Source organism: Callithrix jacchus, chromosome 1 (assembly GCF_049354715.1).
Source record: "Callithrix jacchus isolate 240 chromosome 1, calJac240_pri, whole genome shotgun sequence".
Lineage (NCBI taxonomy): Eukaryota > Metazoa > Chordata > Mammalia > Primates > Cebidae > Callithrix > Callithrix jacchus.
This window is the reverse complement of record NC_133502.1, coordinates 77,317,777-77,337,275: the sequence shown is the minus strand read 5'-3', so window position 1 is coordinate 77,337,275 and position 19,499 is coordinate 77,317,777. Positions and strand designations below refer to the sequence as shown.

General features: G+C 43.8%; 1 protein-coding gene across 25 annotated transcripts in view; it reads right to left on the bottom strand.

The window, feature by feature from the left end:
• CDC14B (cell division cycle 14B) overlaps positions 1-19,499 on the bottom strand; it is a 138,808-nt gene that overhangs the window by 3,715 nt on the left and 115,594 nt on the right. For 4 of the 25 annotated variants that reach the window (XR_013532383.1, XR_013532406.1, XR_013532410.1 and 1 more), the window contains exons 13-15: positions 17,519-17,662; positions 11,636-11,752; positions 2,310-5,934 (exon numbers count right to left, since the gene is read on the bottom strand). The exons of 1 other annotated variant lie outside the window; for it this stretch is intronic. Coding sequence is in view for 17 of the 24 variants with exons in the window: in XM_054253937.2 (XP_054109912.2) it covers positions 9,292-9,400; positions 11,636-11,752 (226 nt within the window). In the remaining 7 variants the exon portion in view is untranslated. Of the gene's footprint in view, positions 1-2,309; positions 5,935-9,279; positions 9,401-11,635; positions 11,753-16,654; positions 16,766-16,821; positions 16,949-17,518; positions 17,663-19,499 lie in introns of those variants that run through there. 20 more of the 25 variants (XM_054253937.2, XM_078365723.1, XM_078365725.1 and 17 more) reach the window with 8 other exon arrangements.

The following is a 19,499-nucleotide window of genomic DNA, read 5'->3' as shown; positions in this document are numbered from 1 at the left end:
GATGAACAAATATTAACTCATTTCATCCTCACACAACCCTGTAAGATGCATACTACCATCCCCATTTCAGAGAAGGAATGGGTTTAGGGAGCCTAAGTCACTCAGCCCAAATCTAAGCTATGGCAGCGCTTAGGTTTGCATTCAAACAGCCTGGGCCCATAATGCATGCTCTCAACAATTCTACCAAGCGGCTTTTTCCCGCAGCAAAAACCTTCAACATCTTTCACATTTTTGACCCAGAAATCCCTTTTGTAGGAATTTATCCTAAGGAAATAGCCAGCACTGCCCAGGAAGAATTTCTGCAGAACACTGATGTGATGCTGTGACAGTAAGACCTCAGAAGCCACCTCCATGGCCAATGATAGGGAAGGTGTAACCTCCAGTTGGGACACCACAGAGGAGCTAAAGGTCGTGTTCTTGGAGAATTCCCCCAAAGATCCTCCTTTCCAATGCACCCACAGCTGCACTTAGACACACGGAGGAGGGAAAGACAGCAGAGCAGATGTCACACTCCCCCCCAGCTAAGGCTCAGCCATGTACTTCTGAAGTACAATGTTAATTGTAATCCAAACAGCTAGTCCAATTTTACCACTGAACAAACTGAGGCTCAGCTGGCAGATGAAGGGCGCCCGATGTCACAAAAGTGGCGGAACTGGGGTAGGGTGCACCCACTGGACTTGCTCTTTCACAGCAACTTGCATCTCAGTCCACTGAGGGCCATGGAAAGGGCCCTCGCAACTCCTCTCCTATGGCCCAGCCTTGCCTCTGAACAAACTCTCGAGACTTACCTTCAGCATGTGGCCCCCACTTCAAGGCAAAATAGTTTACATGACCTCTTTTTAAATGTTTACACCATTTCCCGTCCATAAAATTATGCTGCAGGTCCCCAAAATTTCAGATACTGAGGGACCATAATCTGCTATCTGTCCCTAATCTGCTCTCAGTTCCCTAATTATCTAGAGAAAATGACCTAAAATATAACAAAATAGTGAATTGAAAGATATTCCCCTGATACTGTTTTAGTGTATTTTAACTCTCATACTAATTGCTACGGTAGGAATTATTTTCAATTTCACTTAATGGGAAGCAGAGGGGATCAGCAAATCCTGCACGTGGTCAGGTCCTGGGCAGAGTGGCTCCAGATGACAAGGAAGGAAACGAGTCTCTACGGGCCAGGGGTATCCACAGCCTGCTGCCTCCTCCATGCAGGCTTGGAAGACATGGCTCCCCAGGTGGAATAGACATGCTGCGTGGTTTCATCTGAAGCATTGCCTCCAAGCCAGCCCGCCCCTTCACAGCACTCAGGGACTTCACAGAGTTGCGTGGCGGGGCCAGCTGCCTGAGCGTTAGTGCGTCAGGGGAGCACCTTACCAGGTACTGGCCTCAGAAGAAGCCATGGAGGGGCAGGGAGAGGCCACGGCTCCCACAGAGCCAGGGTCTGCACATACACACTCGGGGGGGTCATGTTGGTGGGAGTCAGGAAAGGGGTAAGAAGGCAGGTCTCTGGTTTTTACTTTGGACACCTGTATCCCAGTGCGAATCCAAGCACAGCTCCTTGGGGGAGCTGGATAGAACTCAACAGAACACCGGGTGTTGTCTCAGCAGAAGCTGTGTGTGGGGTGCGGACAATGGGCCCTTGGACTCCTGCCCAGCACTAGAGGCCATCAGAGGCAGGGCAGGTAGAGAGCACAAGGCCCATGTCTGGGGTTGGACCACAAGCTGCAGAGGGCGCCATGGCCAACGCCGACACACCCTGGCTGGCGAGACCCCAAGGACCTGAGGGTTCTCCTTAGAAGTCTCCAGAAAATCAGACCTTTGCGTCCTGTGAGCTGGTGCTGGGGTGTGAGGAATGGCCCCCTCTCGCTCACCACCTTACCCTACAGAAGAGGGCTGGACTGACTTCCAGATTCAAACACTCAAGCCCTAACCCCAGTCCCCTGAAATGTGGCTCTATGTGGACACAGGACCTTTAACGAGGTAAAATGAGGGCCATCGGGGCGGATCCCAATCCAATCTGACCAGTGTCCTCACAAGAGGGGAGTAGATGGGAAGAGGCACCAGGGCCACGCAGGCCCGGAGGAGGCAGAGCCTGCAGCCCAGGAGAGAGGCCTTGGGAGAAACACCCAGCCCACCCACACCTCAGTAGTGGACTTCCAGCCTCCAGAACTGTGAGGAAATGAACTTGTGTCAGCCACCCAGTCTAGGGTGTTCCATTATGGCCATCCTAGCAGACCAGCACAGATTCCGGGATACCTCTGCTTTACTCACTGCCTAAAATGCTTGATAAGGAACACAATAAACTAAAAGACTGTTTGGTTAATACTTTTAATTACATGATTATAATTATACAATTTCCATTATTTGATATTTTGTATAAAACCAGTTACAACTCACAAGATTTTCAAATGTGACAGTATGTATCAAACTACATATATATGCAAAGTTTACAGGCCATTAGGAAGCTTTATCTTAAAAATACCTTCAGGAAAATAAACATTCATTCAACCAGTTCTCTTGGCTTTAAAAAATATGATTTGAAATATACATTGTAAAAAAAAATCAAGACAATGATTGATCAATACTGATCAGTTACATTTTAAAACTTTTAATAATCTGTACATGAGTGCAGGTTAGATAAAAGTCTGCAAATTATTAATAGAAAACTGCAGTACTATCATCGGATGAACACGTCTGCTAACAATTCTACCAGGTAATTAAGGAGGTAATTTCCTACACAGTATAGGTGAATTGTCCAGTCTTTAAATACATCCGGAGTCATCTCCACTCAGTGATGTGGAGAATACCCTGATGTGGAGAGTGGAAGAGCAGCAGCTAGCCTCCCCAGGGCAGTTTCAGTGGGAGATAACTATTAAAGGAACGATAAAATAGGTTTTAAAAGTTGCTTTTGATGAGCACTGCTTTCTAAAATACAACGATTTTTTAAAATGTAGAAAGAGAAGCAGTTGAGCTATGTTAAGAACAGACATCCAATGAGTGCACTGCTCCTATGGCTCCGAGGGTGACTGGGAAGAGGGCAGGCCCCAGGAGAGCCCTCAGGCCATGCACAAGCCGAGGCCTCGTGACAAAGCTTGGGAACTCCTCTAAAATTTGCTCTGCCCAGGAAAAGAGAGAGGTAGCAATCACCCTTGTGAGAGGGCTAGGGGGAGGGAAGGAAGTGGGTGAGGGACAGGCCAAGGGCATCAAGCTCAGAACGGGGGAATTCTGGAGACTGGCAGAGCCTCGTGCTGCCAGGAAGCATTGGCCATGCCTGGCCACCTGTTCTCACAAGGCGCTGCTCCCCGCCAAGGTTTACAAAAAGCGACATCCATCCATACTTCTAGGAACCCAGTTTTGCTGCAGACGCTCTTCCTCTGGACTGTGCCTGACTCTTGATAATTTTGAGTCCCCAGAAAGCTTCAAGGGCACTTAAAAATACTCACTTCTATATATAATTCCATTTGCAAACTGTCCTGGTGTACTTTCAGGTCTATTTAAGGCTCTTAAGGGAATTTTTCCATCTGACACACACAGTTTCATATTCCACAGCAACAATGTCTTCTATAACAAGGACTCTAAGTCAGAATCCCAGAAGATTCTGGGTGTTTGTGGTTTCAGTTCAGAGTAAGGGGAAGAGTCCATTCTCATTCATAGCAGGAAGAACTTTCCATCCCTCAAACCCAGAGACTTCCTGGATTCCAGAGATGTGATCCCCGTAAGTATAACACTGTTGCTATGAAAACCATCCCAAGTCATTTGGTTATTACAAGGAATGCTTCCTCACCAAATCACAAACTTCCTATGACTAATTTCAGTGAGCCAGTTAAATAGAAGGATTTTTACAAAGCGCCAGTGATAGAAATTGTAGCTGGAAACTTGAGCAGGCGACATGAAGAAGCAGTTTATAAAATGAAAAAGGACTGTGGTTCCGCTGACGCCCTTCCTTTTCTTGGACAAAACACCAGAAGGCTTGTTCACCAGGAGGAAGACAGTACTCACAAGAGCTGTGGCGGCTGCATGTTTACTTGTTCTGACGGGATGAAAAGCCAAACTAAGAAGGGTTCAGAAGGAAGCGCAATTTTCACAACTACCTGGATTATTATTTATGGAGGGGATGGCTTAAAAAGGGGAAGGGGAAGAGGAGGTGCCCTGAGAATTCAATGCTTTGTGCATGGCACTGTTTAATATTTATATTGTCTTAGCTCAAAAGAGCAAAAGGAATGTTCCTTCCGCCACCCAAGTCTTATTGAAGAGTGGTCTTCCCACAGGCAAGTGGGTCTTTGTGCCTATTCATTTCCAGGGACAGAACACCACTGTTTTTCTGTGATCCAGTCCCCAGGGTTTAAAGGCTGGCCTGACCCTACCCCGTAGTGCCTGGTGGGGAAAGAGTCGCCTGTTTGGCTAAGACAACGGCATCTTCTGTCTCCCCTGATGCCGGTCCATTTCATACTTTCTTCCTGATAAAGTATACCAAAATGGAGGCACTGCCTTTCAATTACTTTTTGCATTGAAGAGTTTAACCTGTTCATTCCAACTGCTTTTATTCCTTGCAGTTTTGTGAAAAGGGCAGCTTCTTAAAATGGAATTGCCTACTGATCTGGTGCATGCCTTGTGGCTTAGGAGGGCATTTGGTTCCCACTGCCTGTCAACCTCTTGGCCCTCCATGCTCCCAGCACAGGCAAAAATGGGTTAACAATCATTAAACCACCCACTTCTTATGGAAGGAACCGAGGTGGGTACTAAATATTCTTTTATTTGGGTCCCTCTTTTTTTTTTTTAAAGCAGCAAATCAATTCTGTTTCTGTAATTGCTTCATGGCACAGACTCTGCTGTGTTTCAGTACGGCTGCGGGAGAAGGCACTCTGCAGAGTTACTAGTTGTGTTCCCTAACCAAAGGCAACAGTGAGGTCCAGAAGCAGATCACTGTCACTGAGATCACAGGCCACATCAATGGCCTTTGGCTGATCTCAGGAGGAAAAAAATTCCAATGTTACAGAGAAGGACTCTAAAAAAGCGGTAACTTTTTTTCTTTTAAGCCAACATTATTTGGAATTGCGGTTTCCAAGGGGAAAAACCAACAGTGTGTTTTTTCCAGGCATGGAAGGAAATATGATGTTAATTTGTATGACTGGCAACCAAACAATGGGCAACCTTGCAGTTCTTCAGTCCCTTAAAGACAGAGAAAGGAATGACTGGAACATCTTCCAACTCTGAAGTCAGCTTCTCCTCCTGAGTCTTCTTTTACCATTAATATTCTCTTGCAAGTTTTGAGTTACCAAGGTACCACCTGGTATTACAACATGCAACAGTGTTTAAATGTGGTTTTCACAGATTCTTGTTAATAAAGCACTCTTTGGTGGAAGACAAGCAGCTTGGGTACTCATTACAACAGTATTACAAAGAGTCAAGTGAAGACGATTAAGCCAGATACTATCAAATTACAGAAAGTACCATTTCAGTAATGCCTTTTCTACTTTATAAATTTTGACACAGGGTCACAAGGTGAACAGAAAACACACACATTAAAAAAACCTCCATCAGATCCTCAGTTCTTCTGAAGGCCAGCGACTACAATGATTGCCATCACAGGGACACACATGCACCACAGACTGGCCAGCTCTCTGGGTACCAGAGGGCTTGGGTATTTACACCTGAGACTACATTTACAACAGCATTTTTGTTGTCAAGCTCGAGAGCTGGGCCCCTCTGAGTCATTCCTTTGCACCCAAACTCCAAATTCATTATTGAAACTCCAGTGGACATTTTCTCCATTGAACCAACTTCTTAGGTGGAAAGCAACTAAGGCTTCTGCAATTTTGTTTTGTTTTCAAATTGTGCTAATTTCTGTCGTAGTTTTCAGTTCCTAGAGTCTTCCTTCACCTCTGGTCACAGGTTTTTACTTAACGCAAGACTGTTTTAGTCCTTGAAATGGAGAGACTACAGGGGGAAAAAAAGGATTTTTACGATAAACTTTACACAGCGTTCACAGGCAGTTTTCAAAGACAAGGAGGGCAACATAATAAAAATGCTGACATGCTAGAAAGTATACGCTTGCTGTAAGTTTCTAATGACAAATACTCTGGAGAAAACAACACACTATCAACCACAAAGAAAAAAGACACACGGGAGAAAGGGAGAGCAGAAAAAGGTTCAGTTCTGCAAAAAATAGAAATTTTAAAAAATAAATAATAAAAGATGGACGGGCAGAGGCAGCAGAGCCAGGAAAGTACCATGATGCCGCCAGGGGCACGTGCTGTAAAGCACTCCTCCTTCCTTCCCTCTGAGGAACCAGGCTGTGGGAGGAGTGGGCAGAATGAAAACATAGAGAACTGTTACTGGGTTATTTCAAAAGCCAGAATTTGGTCACAGAAAAAGCTCTGGCACCTAAGTAGTTTCCAGCTCCGCTGGGCACAGGAGACACCCCACGGGCTACCTGCCTCCGCACTCCACAACCCTCACCCTGCCTCCCTCTCCTCTCCATCCCCAGTTTGTGACGCTACACTTTCAGCTCAATAACAACTTTCAGAAAACAAACAAAACCAAAAGAAGAGTCAGAAAAACCACTTCCAATCTGGAGGGGCCCCTCTCCTGATGCTGCTGCTGTGCTCTTCAGGGAGGAGCATCTGAACTGATCATTTCACTTTCAGAGATCCCAACAGAGCACTGAGTCAAAAGATCCGGGTCAGCTGGTGAGGCAAGTGGGAAAAGATCTGGAATTTCAAAGGTTCATTAATATTTTAAAAGACTGGAGAGAAACAGTATTTTAAAAAGAAACATTTAGAGACAACCTTCTGGGACTCCTCTCCTGATGGACTTTGGGAGATAATGGCAGTAGCCAAAAGTTCATGCCCAGAGGAAATGAAACAGGCACGGAGATCTCAGAGGGTCAAGAGGCAGTGGCAGGTGTGACATGGGCAAAGCCACACGAGAACACTAAAGAAGTCAGAGGTCCTAGCTGTAGCTACTCCCAACTGAAGGGCCCCCGAAAACACTCGTGGTTTTTGAGGCTAAGGAAAGAGGCTGGGCGCAGCAGTTCATGCCTGTAATCCCAGGACTTTGAGGGGCTGAAGTGGTCAGATCACCTGAGGCCAGGAGTTCAAGACCAGCCTGGCCAACATGGTGAAACCCCACTCTACTAAGAATATAAATAAAATTTTAGTCAGGTGGTACACACCTACAATCCCAGCTACGCAGGCAGCTGACGTAGGAGAATCCCTTGAACCTGGGAGGTGGAGGTTGTAGTGAGCCAAGATCACACCACTGCACTCCAGCCTGGGGAACGGAAGGAGATGCGGTCTCATATTTTTTAAAAAAGCCCAAGGAAAGAACCTGAGCATTTCTCTCCCCGACCCCTGCAATATGAAGAATTAGGTACAAAGCACCCCAAAGCCCCAGACCTTAGGTTTGGGTTAGCAGCTGCAGCAGAAAGTGATGTTTCCCAATGATGCAATTCAGAATTAAAGTCACTTGTACATGACCGTTTCTTAGAAAATGAATGAAGTTATCATTTATAAAAAAGACGAACCTGCCCAAAAGAAACAGCATAAGCTAACACAAGCACCAGTGGAAGGGCTACATGAAGACATGAAGTGAATGTGAGCAAATGAGGCAGCTGCAGGCTCTCCACTTGGAGCACGATGAAATTTCCGAGACTGTTTTAAGAGAGCTCTTCAGAGAGGTTATGTGAGAACACTGAAAACAGGTCAAGTTCGATGGAGCCTATTATTCGCTGAATTTATTAGTTCTTAAAAGAGAAAGGTTAGCATGGATTTACAGCTCTAATAGGAAGTGGGAGGTGGAGAAGCCCACTCACCTCCCTCTCCAGACTCGGGGAAGGGACTGAGAAGATGCCACACAGAGCACTGGCAGGGCTGAGGGCTACAGATGCTGCCTGGCTGCTGTCCCAGACCAGTGGCCACATGAAATTTAGGTGTCAATGTGGCACAGCTTCAAATGGATACAGAGGGGATAGTCATCTGCTGTGAGAAACAGTGGCACTTTTTCCCAAAGAGAAACAGTTTAAGACATCACTCCTACTTTTTTCATCACCCCCAAGTTATTGCTCTTTTGCCGTTTGTGAAAAAGTTTCCCAAAGCTGAAGTGCCTCGCAGTAAACCCGAAAATCAAAAGTGCCAATTAAGTGCAAAGTGAGTTTGGGTGGATTCTTCATCCTGGACACCAAGGAACATGAAAATGGAAGGTCAAGTTCCAATGCGTCACCAAGGTGACAACGAACCAGTAAGAAATGGCAACCCTGGTGCCTTGTAGGGAGGGACGAAAGGACCCCAAAGAGTGCTGTATTTTTTTTTCTACTGCTGTTTAAAGATTTCAACTCAATACTTTGAATTTACTCAACAATCTCAGCTCATACTATTTTGCCCAGAATCAGACCATGCACCAGTATTCTAATTCCCTCATTACCCTGCAACCAGAAATGAATACTAGTCAGCAGGATATTATGAATAATATTTAGTAGGATAAAAGCTCCAGGCTACAGCTTGGCTGCCCCCAATTCTCAAAAACTATACATAATTTATCTGCCTTTCTTTTGTAAGCTGTAGGTGGATTAACAGGTAAGGTGATGTGAACACAGACCAAAGCCCCAAAAGAGGCACAAAAAACCCACATAGAGGAAGGTGGTTAAATAAACTGTGAGCCCCAACTCATCCTCACTGCTCAACTCCTTTTGCTCTCCACATCATCTCTGAAAGTCCATGTTAGAATTTAAAGTAAGTCTTTCTGGTTTTCAACATTATCCAGAATTCCTGGAAACTGGCTTGGGCCATTTCAGCATTCAGTCCAGATCACTGACTGTGTAATCTACATTAAGAGCCTCACAGCATCCTCACAGGGACCTCAGCCAGATGCTCACTGCAGCCAGGAACCACTTCTCTAGAGAAGCAGGAGTTCAGGTCACCAGAGTGATGTGAAAAAGCAACAAGACCCAGATAGAAAAATGGAGGCAAGACCAGCCCTTCCTTCCTCAGAGGAAGGTGGTGTGACCTGGCAAGCATCAGCCAGGCTTCTGGACTCTATTCCTCTGTAACCTAAAATGCATAATCTAAAAAAGCAAAAAGCAGAATTACATATGCAAGACACAGTAGGCTGTGATCAAAGCCTTGAGCAGCTGGGTGCAGTGGCTCATGCCTGTAATCCCAGCACTTTGGGAAGCCAAAGAGGGTGGATCTCTTGAGGTCAGGAGTTTGAGATCAGCCTGGCCAACATGGCAAAACCCCATCTCTACTAAGGATACAAAAATTAGCCAGGTGTGGTTGTACACACCTGTAATCCCAGCTACTTGGGAGGCTGAGGCAGGAGAATGGTTTGAACCCAGGAGGCGAAGGTTGCAGTGAGCCGGTAGCACCACTGCACTCCAGTGTGGTAGACTCCAGCCTGGTTGACTCTGTCTCAAAGAAAAAAAAAAGCCTGAGCACTCATACTTAAAAATAATATACCCCCTTCAAGACATGCCAAAATTAATTGTCATCAACGGTAGACTTCTAATTATTATTTTTTTTTAAAGACAGAGTCTTGTTCTGTTGCCCAGGCTGGAGTACAGTGGCATGATCGTGGCTCAATGCAACCTCTGCCTCCAGGGTTCAAGCGATTCTCCTGTCTTAGCTTCCTGAGCAGCTGGGATTACAGACGCCTGCTACCACACCTGGCTTATTTTTGTATTTTTGGTAGAGATGGGGTTTCGTCATCTTCACCAGGCTGATCTTGAACTCTTGACCTCATCCACTCACCTCTTCCTCCCAAAGTGCTGGGATTACAGGCATGAGCCACCACGCCCAGCCTGAATGTTTAAAATTTTAACATTGGCTCACCTAAAAGTGTCAGTTAAAACACACCTATTTCCCTTCACTTATTGTAGAAAAATTGGAAAATAAGATGATAAAAAAGAAAAAAAAACCCAACTGTCCCACCAACCAGAGCTTTTATTAATATCAGGGCATATTTTTCCTTTGTCTTATTTTTATACATATATAGTATACTTACAAAATTAGAGTCATACTTCAGAATATTTCTTTGTTTTGAGATGGAGTCTTCCTCCATTTCCCAGGCTAGAGGGCAGTGGCGTGGTAGTCTTGGCTCACTGCAACCTCCACCTCCCACATTCAAGTGATCCTCCTGTCTCAGCCTCCCCAGTAGCTCAGACCACAAGTGTGCCCCACAACGCCCGGCTAAGTTTTGTATTTTTAGAAGAGACTGGGTATCACCACGTTGGTTAGGCTGGTCTCAAATTCCTGACCTCAAGTGATCCGCCTGTCTCAGCCTCCCAAAGTGCTGGGGTTATAGGTGCAAACCATACTTGAGAATTGTTATGTGTGGCTGTTTTCACTCATCACTTCGTGAACTAAACTATATGACTCCCAAAGCATCTGGCGTAATGTAACAATGTTGAGCCCATTTCCTCTTTCTCACTGTTATAAATAACACTCCGCATTGTTCCAATGTACCTAAATCTTTGACCTTTTGTCAGTTTTTCTCCAATATTCTTCTCAAGTACAACTGAAGAGTAAAGAAATAGGAATATTTGATACATCTCTGATGAAAAATTTTAAATCCTGAAATCATGAGTCAGTGCCTGACAGTCCTCAAATCCTCATGGGGTACTGCTGCATCCCCATGTGAGTGTAAGTGTGCAGGAAAGTTGTACAAAACAAACAGCAAAGAGGAAACACAACGCAGCTGAACAAGTCCTTGAAACGCAAAGCGCACAGAGCTCCTACTCTGCCATGGGTCTCCTGGGAGACTGGCTGTTTTGCACTGGGGACTAATTTCACACTGATAAGGCCCGTAGGCCAAAAGTCTCACATATACAGGGCAAGGAAGTTGAAAAGAAGAGAGGCACATGTGCAGGACATTTTAAAGTCTGGTTCTGATTATCTCCTGGTCACTCATGTCTATTAGAAGAGATCGTTTTTACCAGGAGGACAAAAACAGGGCTGCTAGGGCTGCCAACACCAGGCAAAGATGAAAAGGTACCCCCCTTCCACTCCTGGGCCATCTCTTCTCTCTTCAAATGGTATCTGTTTTCAGACTACTTTAAAAATGACGTGTCCACTTCATGAGAAATATCTAAAGACAACAGAATCACCAACATGGTCACAGAACACATTGGCTTCCTTGTGAAATTCTGCCTACACTTACTGAAGATAGTGATGACAGTGAAAGAAGTAACAGCCTCAGGTGTGGGCTGTGGCCAAGAGGACAAAGAGTCACCTGGTAGAGAAGGAGCCCCAAACTCTCTAGAGTTATCTCATTTCCACCATCACACTAATTTGCAGCTAACTGTCCAGCAATGATGCTGTATCTGATATACACCTAGAAAGATGTCCTCCAAGTCCTGACAGCCAGCTTTGGAAATTCTTAATTTAAAAACTTTCCCTTATCAGACCCAGAGATCATACTTGCAGTGTTGAGAATTACTTTTGAAAAACAAAACAAAACAAAACAAAAGCCTACATTAAAATAATCCAGATTTTCTTAGACAATGAACAAGTAATACACATTTGATTAATTTCCCATCACAGAGCTTCTACTTTCTCCTAATTTCACATCACTCTCCAGAGATAGGGCCCAAAGATTAAACTGGAAAACCATTGCTTGCAGAAGAGTAGGATTCTTTTCTCACCTTTTAACACTGCTTTTCCTTGAAGCAGATCTGGTGGTTCGTTTAGTAATGCCTGCACTGCCAGAAATGTTAGGTTCAGATGTTTTACAGCTCTGAACACTGGATTGAAGAATTACTCTGAAAATAGTTGAAAAAAAAAAAAAAAAAAAAGATTATATTCACTGAAACCATTTGCAAATAAATACTTGACAGAGGAAGGTATTTTTGCACTTTAGTGCAAATTGTCTTATTGAGAATTTAAAGAATTTTCCATTAACACATTTGCCAAAAAAAAGAATCTGAAACACATTTTTACATCAAGGCCTTTTAAAATGAAGCATCTCATTTCTCTTTGAAGGTTAGACAAAGATAACCAGAGGGCTTTGCTTCTGGAAGATGAATGGCTTGGCATTTTAAGCAATTCCCACACCAAAGAAATCCACCAGCCAAACAGATCTTTGTGCCCAAAAGTAAAAGTAGCTTCTCAGATTTTTAGTCATGAAACAAGACACCATTAAGAAGCCCAAATTCTTAAAAAAAAGGAACATAAATTTAAAAAGTAACTACACAATATTCACTCTTCAAAGCTGTAAGTATGGGTAATAATCCACTAAATCAATACTAGTTTTATATAACATTTCAAAAATTTAAAAAGCATTTAAGCAAAATATGAGTTTTGTCTGGATTATAAAAACTTACTAAATCTCTAAGTGCCACTAAAAAGAAAGTGAAAACACTTAAATTTTGTAAAGCTTGCCTTAATTAAACTCTCAAAATCTTGAGAAACTGGTGTGTATGAGAGTAGACTGCCCAGGAGGAAGTACAAAAGAGAGCATTCTGAGATAAAGGCCACACGGAATGTCCTTTTGGAGGCAGATGGTCCTTTGTTTTTTTTTTCTCTTTCCTCTTTAAATTGTCATAGGGAAAACAGCAGAAGACATCAAAAGATTTTATATGCAATTTTTTTTTTTTTTTGAGACAGAATCTTGCTCTGTTGCCCAGGCTGGAGTGCAGTGGCGTGATCTCGGCTCACTGCAACCTCCTCCTCCCGAGTTCAAGAGATTCTCCTGTCTCAGCCTCCTGGATAGTGGGACCACAGGTACGCACCACCTCGTCCAGCTAATTTTTGTATTTTTAGTAGAGGAGGGGTTTTGCCATGTTGGCCAGGCTGGTCTCGAACTCCTGACCTCAGGTGATCTGCCCACCTTGGTCTCCCAAAGTGCTGGGATTATAGGCACAAGCCACCATGCCAGGCCTATATGCAGTTCTTTTCATCAAGAGATAATCACTGACAAACTAAACACATATACACACATTTATAGATACCAACGTTAATTTTTCTGAAAGAGAAAATACTGACTTAAAAAACTTTCTTCTCTCCTATTCAAACATAAAGGTGAGGAAGCCAGTAGCAACTTATGAGAATTCAGCTCAAAAGAGTAAGAAGGAACCATTACAATTAGTGAGCATCCCACCTCACAGGTCTGAGCTACCACCATGCTGGCTAATATACCAAAGAAAGGGCCTTAAAATATCCTAGGATTAACAAGTTGCTACAACCTTAGCCTGACCCAAACCAAAGCATATCCAACGTTTAGTAAAATGCTAAAGGTCTCATCACTTAAAAAAAGGCAACCAGAGCATAACGTGGAGCTTGTCTGGGCCAGCAGTCCCAAGCCTCTTGGGGAGAAGGGAAAGGGCAGCTTTCCCCACTGTTTCACTTTAATTCATGCAGGATTTTTGAAGGCCCCATGAAACTAGCTTTCAGTCTCACACAGGGACATGAATCCTGGCTAAATCAGCCAATGTTTGGTTCAGAAATTCTCATAGAGTGTGATCATCTGAAATGTTGAATGTTCTAACAAAACAGAAAAAAGGGCTGGGTGCAGTGGCTTATACCTGTAATTCCAGCACTTTGGAAGGCCCAGTCAGGAGGATCACTTGTGGCCAGGAGTTTGAGATCAGCCTGAGCAACACAGTGAGACTTTTCTCTACAAATAATAATAATAATTAGCTGGGTGTGGTGGTGCATGGCTGTGGTTCCAGCTACTCAGAAGGCTGTGGTAAGAGGATCACTTGAGCCTGGGAGGTCCAGACTGCAGTGTCACCGATATCCAGCCTGGGTGATGGAGAAAGACTGTATCGAAAAAAAAAAAAAAAGAAAAAAGAAGAAAAGAAAAGAAAAAGAGTATATGCAGACTTAATTGTAGGATTAAAGGCAACTATTACCCTGGCTTGTGAATTCTACTTCTAAAAACAAAGAATCATTAAAAAAAATTTTTTTTAAGGCAGGGTCTCCTTCTGTTGTCCAGGCTGGAGTGCAGTGGTGCAATCATAGCTCACTGCAGCTTCAAATCATGGGGTCAACTGATCCTCCCACCTCAGTCTCCAGAGTAGGTGGGACCACAGATACATGCCACCACACCCAACTAATATTTTATTTTTTATTTTGTAAAGATGGAGTCTTCCTATGTTGGCCAGGCTGGTCTCAAAATCCTGGCCTCATGTGATTCTCTTGCCTTGACCTTCCAAAATATTTGGATTTATAGGCATGATCCAGCCTGCCTATCCCTAAAAATTCTTTCTGTTTATATAAAGGGGAAATATTTATTCATCTCTGCTAAGGATTTGAATCTAGAATTTTGCATAAAGAATCCCAAACCGAAACAATCTGCTGCTGCTTCACTGCTGCTTCTGAAGCCCAGGCCGGCGCTGGTGCTGCCACTGTTCTTATCCCTGCCCATCGTCCACTCCCTTACATGTGGAGAAAATGAGACTTCTGTTAGCTTTTTTTTTTTTTTTTTTTAAATACAACACATACTTCTCAAATAATCTGAGGCCATGGTTGGCCAAAAGTATGGACAACAATCATGCCGCAATATCATTAACCTGAGGAAGAAGAACTGATGCACTGCCTGCTTAGGAAATCTGAATCCTGATTTCTCAGATTAACTATGACTGAAGTGTTTAAATGCCATTCAAAACAAGAAACTACTGCTAAATCACATAGTCAGGCTGCTAGAAAACAACTTTGAAAAAGTATTTCTCTATAAAATTAGTATGAATTAAGTGAACTGATATAATAATATTAAATAGCTAGTAATTTCTGTGGAACTTTAAAATCAAGAGAATGATAGGACTTGAGAGTGTATTAATCATACCAGGGAAAATATTCCAGTTATTTGAACAACAGCATGGTAGTTATCCTAACTGTAGGTTATGCATTAAGTGGGGGTTGGGGCAGAACTCCTCTGAGCTATCGCCAGTGACAGCACACATCACCTGACAGGGACGAGAGGGTGATGTGCTGCCTCCGCCACAGGGATCCCACGCACTTGCTTCCTTCTGCCTTCAAATCCAACCAAGGCCAAGCACGTCTTTGCAGAGCAGTGTGCAGCAGATTAAGATTTTCTTCCTTCCCAAACTCCCCTGACAAAATCCTCCGTCCTGCCTACCTCTTGCCCATACTGCAGTTCACCTTCTTCTCTGCAGCATCCTTGGAGCCTCTGTACTCTCAGATTTCAGATGCAGTGAAATCTGCAACTCAAGGAACAGAGCAAAGCCAAAAACTAAAAAGCCAGATCTGCAACATAAATATCCAATTCCAAGAAAAAAAAAAAATCCATCAGGGCAACTGTGTGCTATGAATACTGGCTATCCACACTGGACACTCCAAGAGTGTGCACAAAAGTGACCCTGAGGCCAGGTGCGGTGGCTCACGCCTGCAATCCCAGCACTTTGGGAGGCTAAGGCGGGTGGATCACGAGGTCAAGAGATCGAGACCATCCTGGTCAACATGGTGAAACCCCGTCTCTACTAAAAATACAAAAAATTAGCTGGGCATGGTGGCGCATGCCTGTAATCCCAGCTACTCAGGAGGCTGAGGCAGGAGAATTGCCTGAACCCAGGAGGCGGAGGTTGCAGTGAGCCGAGATTGCGCCATTGCACTTCAGCCTAGGTAACCAAGGGCGAAACTCGTCTAAAAAAAAAAAAAAAAAAAAAAAAGTGACCCTGAAGCCCTGCAGCCTCCAGAGAAGCCTTTCCCACTATCTCCGAGTCCAACTCAGCAGCCTGAAGTGCTGTTATGGCTTAATTCTCCAGGCATGCCTCATAATAGGAGCTTTTCACTGGAAATAATCTATCAGACAATGCCATGCCACCTGCGTCTACTGCCAGCAGATGAGGGTGGTGATGACAGTGGATGGTGGCGCTCAGGACTCACCTATCTTACAAACAAGGCCCTTTTGAGAGAAGTCATGAGGGTGCTACAAAGATGATACTTATTAACACCACTGTAACTGTCCCAAGCTTTTTGCTTCTGAAAATTCCAAATAATTAGGCAGGCTAAAATAAATACTCTACTTGGGTCTAGAATGAAATAGCAAATGTCACTAACCACCACAACAAAAGTAGAGTTTACATGGAATACTGGAAACAAAAGAGCCTAACGGAGACCATTTTGAAACTTACTCTGGGAATGATCATTCAACCGCAAAGTGCCTAAGTATTATTAGCAACAGCTCCCACCCATTCAGAACACTGTTGCCACTTGGAATAGTTTGAGAAGAATAAATCTATGTAGTGCATGATGCTCTTGAGTCAGAATATGTGGCAATCGAAGTTTACTAAGAGAAGCAAAGGAGAAAACACCCAGAAGGTTAATCTATCTCAGAAATACAGCATGTCGAAATGCACAACAATAAGCTTGTATTTGTAAGATATTCAAGAAAATGACATAAATAGGAGCATGTTAAGCAGGTTTTGCCTAATTCTGAAGAGTGAAATCAGCTTGATTTTTAAATCTTTCTCAGCTATGTGAAAATACTCAATGAAACCACAAAGTACCAGAGTTGGTTCCAATGGAATTTTTCTTTGGAAGAGATCTTGCAAGGGACTGTTGCATTCTTTCATAACTTCCAAGTCCAAGAGGAGACAAGAGAAGAAATTCTGAAAATATGAGTAAAGAAAAAAGCTTCGGAGAAGGAAGAATGCAGCTCAGACACAGGAGGGTGGCGGTGGAGCCCCTGACACAGGACATACCCGCCCCCTTGGGGTCTCCAGCGTGCTGTTCCAGAAGTGGGCCTCTTCCACATTCTTCTGCAGAAATAAAGCCTCTTCGCTGTTAAAGTCTTCATTTCAAAGATGAAAGATCTCAAGAAAATACAAATATGTTGCTATTAGCCTAATAGAGGCATTGTGGCTACGTCTCAGCAAGGAGAAAAGCAGGAGTAGTGACTGCCATATGGAAATGCACCCACCTAAAGAGGTGGCCTCAGCTCCGACCTCCTACTTTCATTTAGCATCAAGTGCTACACACTGTGCTTACTTTATTCCCTAAAGGGGAGGAGACAAAATGAAGACAGAGCAGGAAATTCTGCACACTAAAGAGAGAAGACTTATGAGGGAGCTGCTGTACGTCCCTCATGGTAGATTTAGAGGTTACAAAGTCAAATTTTTAATGAAAGTAGATCAGTGGGAAAATGCTCTTTGCTAGATTGGGAAGGGTATACTCAAGATACAGAAAACTAGAGGGAAACTGCTGTATAGCCAACTGACGAAAAGAAAACCACCCCAATTATCCCAAGCTAACTAAATCCTTTTGATAGGGAAGAAGAACTGTTTTTTGTATCTTTATTTATTAACTGCTATTCTTAAATATCTGTGAAGGATAAGCACAACTTTAAAACAAGGTATGTTATTTTTAATATCCTTTCTATGAGTGGAACAGTGAAGCCCACCTTCCCTCCCACCACCATCCCGTTAATTGAAAAGAGTCAGAAAAAGAACCTTTGAAAACAGGCAAACCAACAAAGCTAGGAGCTGACAAGGAGAAAAACATGCATTGTGGGAACACACTAGACACCAGAAGTAAGTGACGGCAGAGAAAGGGAACGGGACACTTACAGCAGCTATCTGTCAAGGGGTCCTGATGGCTACTGTGCTCTGAAACCATCGAGACAGAATAGCAGGACGGGAAGAATGTAGTCACAAACAATCCACCAGATGACAACACTACACAGTGCAGAGGTCAGCACAGCTAGGGGGCATCTGGAAAGGGGTGAAGGGGAAAGAACAGATGTTCAAATTGGGAAGCCAAAATAAATAACGCAGTCATCAATCAATCAATCAAGCCATGTGTGAATTTTAGACACCCTAAAAGCCCAGAACAGCAATAGTGATACAAAGGGGCGGTCAACAAGGGTAGAGTTTTGCCATTTTACATTGGAGAAAAAAATGCTGTCTTTAAACAGATTTGATACTTAGATAACTATCCCATGCTAATTAAACTTCGTGATACTGAAATCAGTCATAGAGAAATGACTGAAGTTATTCAAAAAGCACAAGATGTGCCCACACAGAAAACCAAACCAAACCACAAGGGGCAACGGAGGTAAACCCAGATAACCAAAAACAACCAAAAACAGAAAACCCCAGACTAGTTAACAAGATCACAGGAGGCACAACTAAAAATGAATGTAACAAAGTAGAACTGATCTCATTTCAATGGAGTCTCTAAATCCTGAATCATCCAGGAAGCTAGGGGAATGGCATATTTCTATAAAATGGTTCATATCTAACCCAGGGCAAGACAAAATGAGCAAATTTCACTTAGGTATGCAGACTATATATTTTTCTTAGTTATTTTCCACACTCATTTTTCTCATACTAGCTGGCTGTTAGCTTGGTGTTTCTTTGTTATTTATTATTTATTTTTTTGAGGTGGAGTCACTCTACCAACAGGCTGGAGTGCTGTAGCATGATCTCAGCTCACTGCAACCTCCACCTCCTGGGTTCAAGCGATTCTCCTGTCTCAGCCTCCTATATAGCTGGGACTGCAGGCACATGCCACCATGCCCAGCTAACTTTTCTATTCTTAGTAGAGACAGGGTTTCACCATGCTGGCCAGGATGGTCTCAATCTCTTGACCTCTGCCCAGCTAGCCTCCCAAAGTGCTAGAATTAGAGTTGTGAGCCACCGCACCTGGCTATTTTATTATTATTATTCTTTGACATGGAGTATTGCTCTGTCACCTAGCCTAGAGTGCAATGGCATGATTTTGGATCACTGCAACCTCCGCCTCCCAGGTTCAAACAATTATCCCACCTCAGCCCCCCCGAGTACCTGGGATTACAGGCACACACTACCACACCAGCTAAGTTTTGTATTTTTAGTAGAAATGGGGTTTTACCACATTGGCCAGGCTGGTCTTGAACTCCTGACCTCAGGTGGTCCACCCACCTCGGCATCCCAAAATGCTAGGATTACAAGCATGAGCCACCATACCAGGCCTCTTTTTTATTTATTATTTATTTATTTTTGAGACCAAGTTTTGCTCTTGCTGCCCAGGCTGGAGTACAATGACCTGATCTCGGCTCACTGCAACCTCTGACTCCTGGGTTCAAGTGATTCTCCTGCCTCAGCCTCCCGAGTAGCTGGGATTACAGGCTTGCTCCACCATGCCCAGCTAATTTTGTATTTTTAGTAGAGACAGGGTTTCTCCATGTTGCTCAGGCTGGTCTCAAACTCCTGACCTCAGGTGATCCGCCTGCCTCAGCCTCTCAAGTGCTGAGATTAGAGGTGTGAGCCACTATGCCTGGCCTCTATTTTTTTAAGAAACAGGGGTCTTGCTCTGTTGCCTAAGCTGGGGTGCAGTGGTGTTATAATTCACTGTAACCTCCAACTCCTAGGCTGAAGCAATCCTCCCACATCAGCCTCCCAAGTAGCAGCTGAGACCATCTGTTCATCCCACCATGTCCAGTTAGTTTTTTTTGTTTTTAATTTTTTTTGTAGAAACAGGATCTCACTATGTTGCCCAGGCTGGTCTTGAACTCTGGGCTCAAGTGATCCTCTTGCCCTGACCTCCTAAAGTGCTGGGATTACAGGC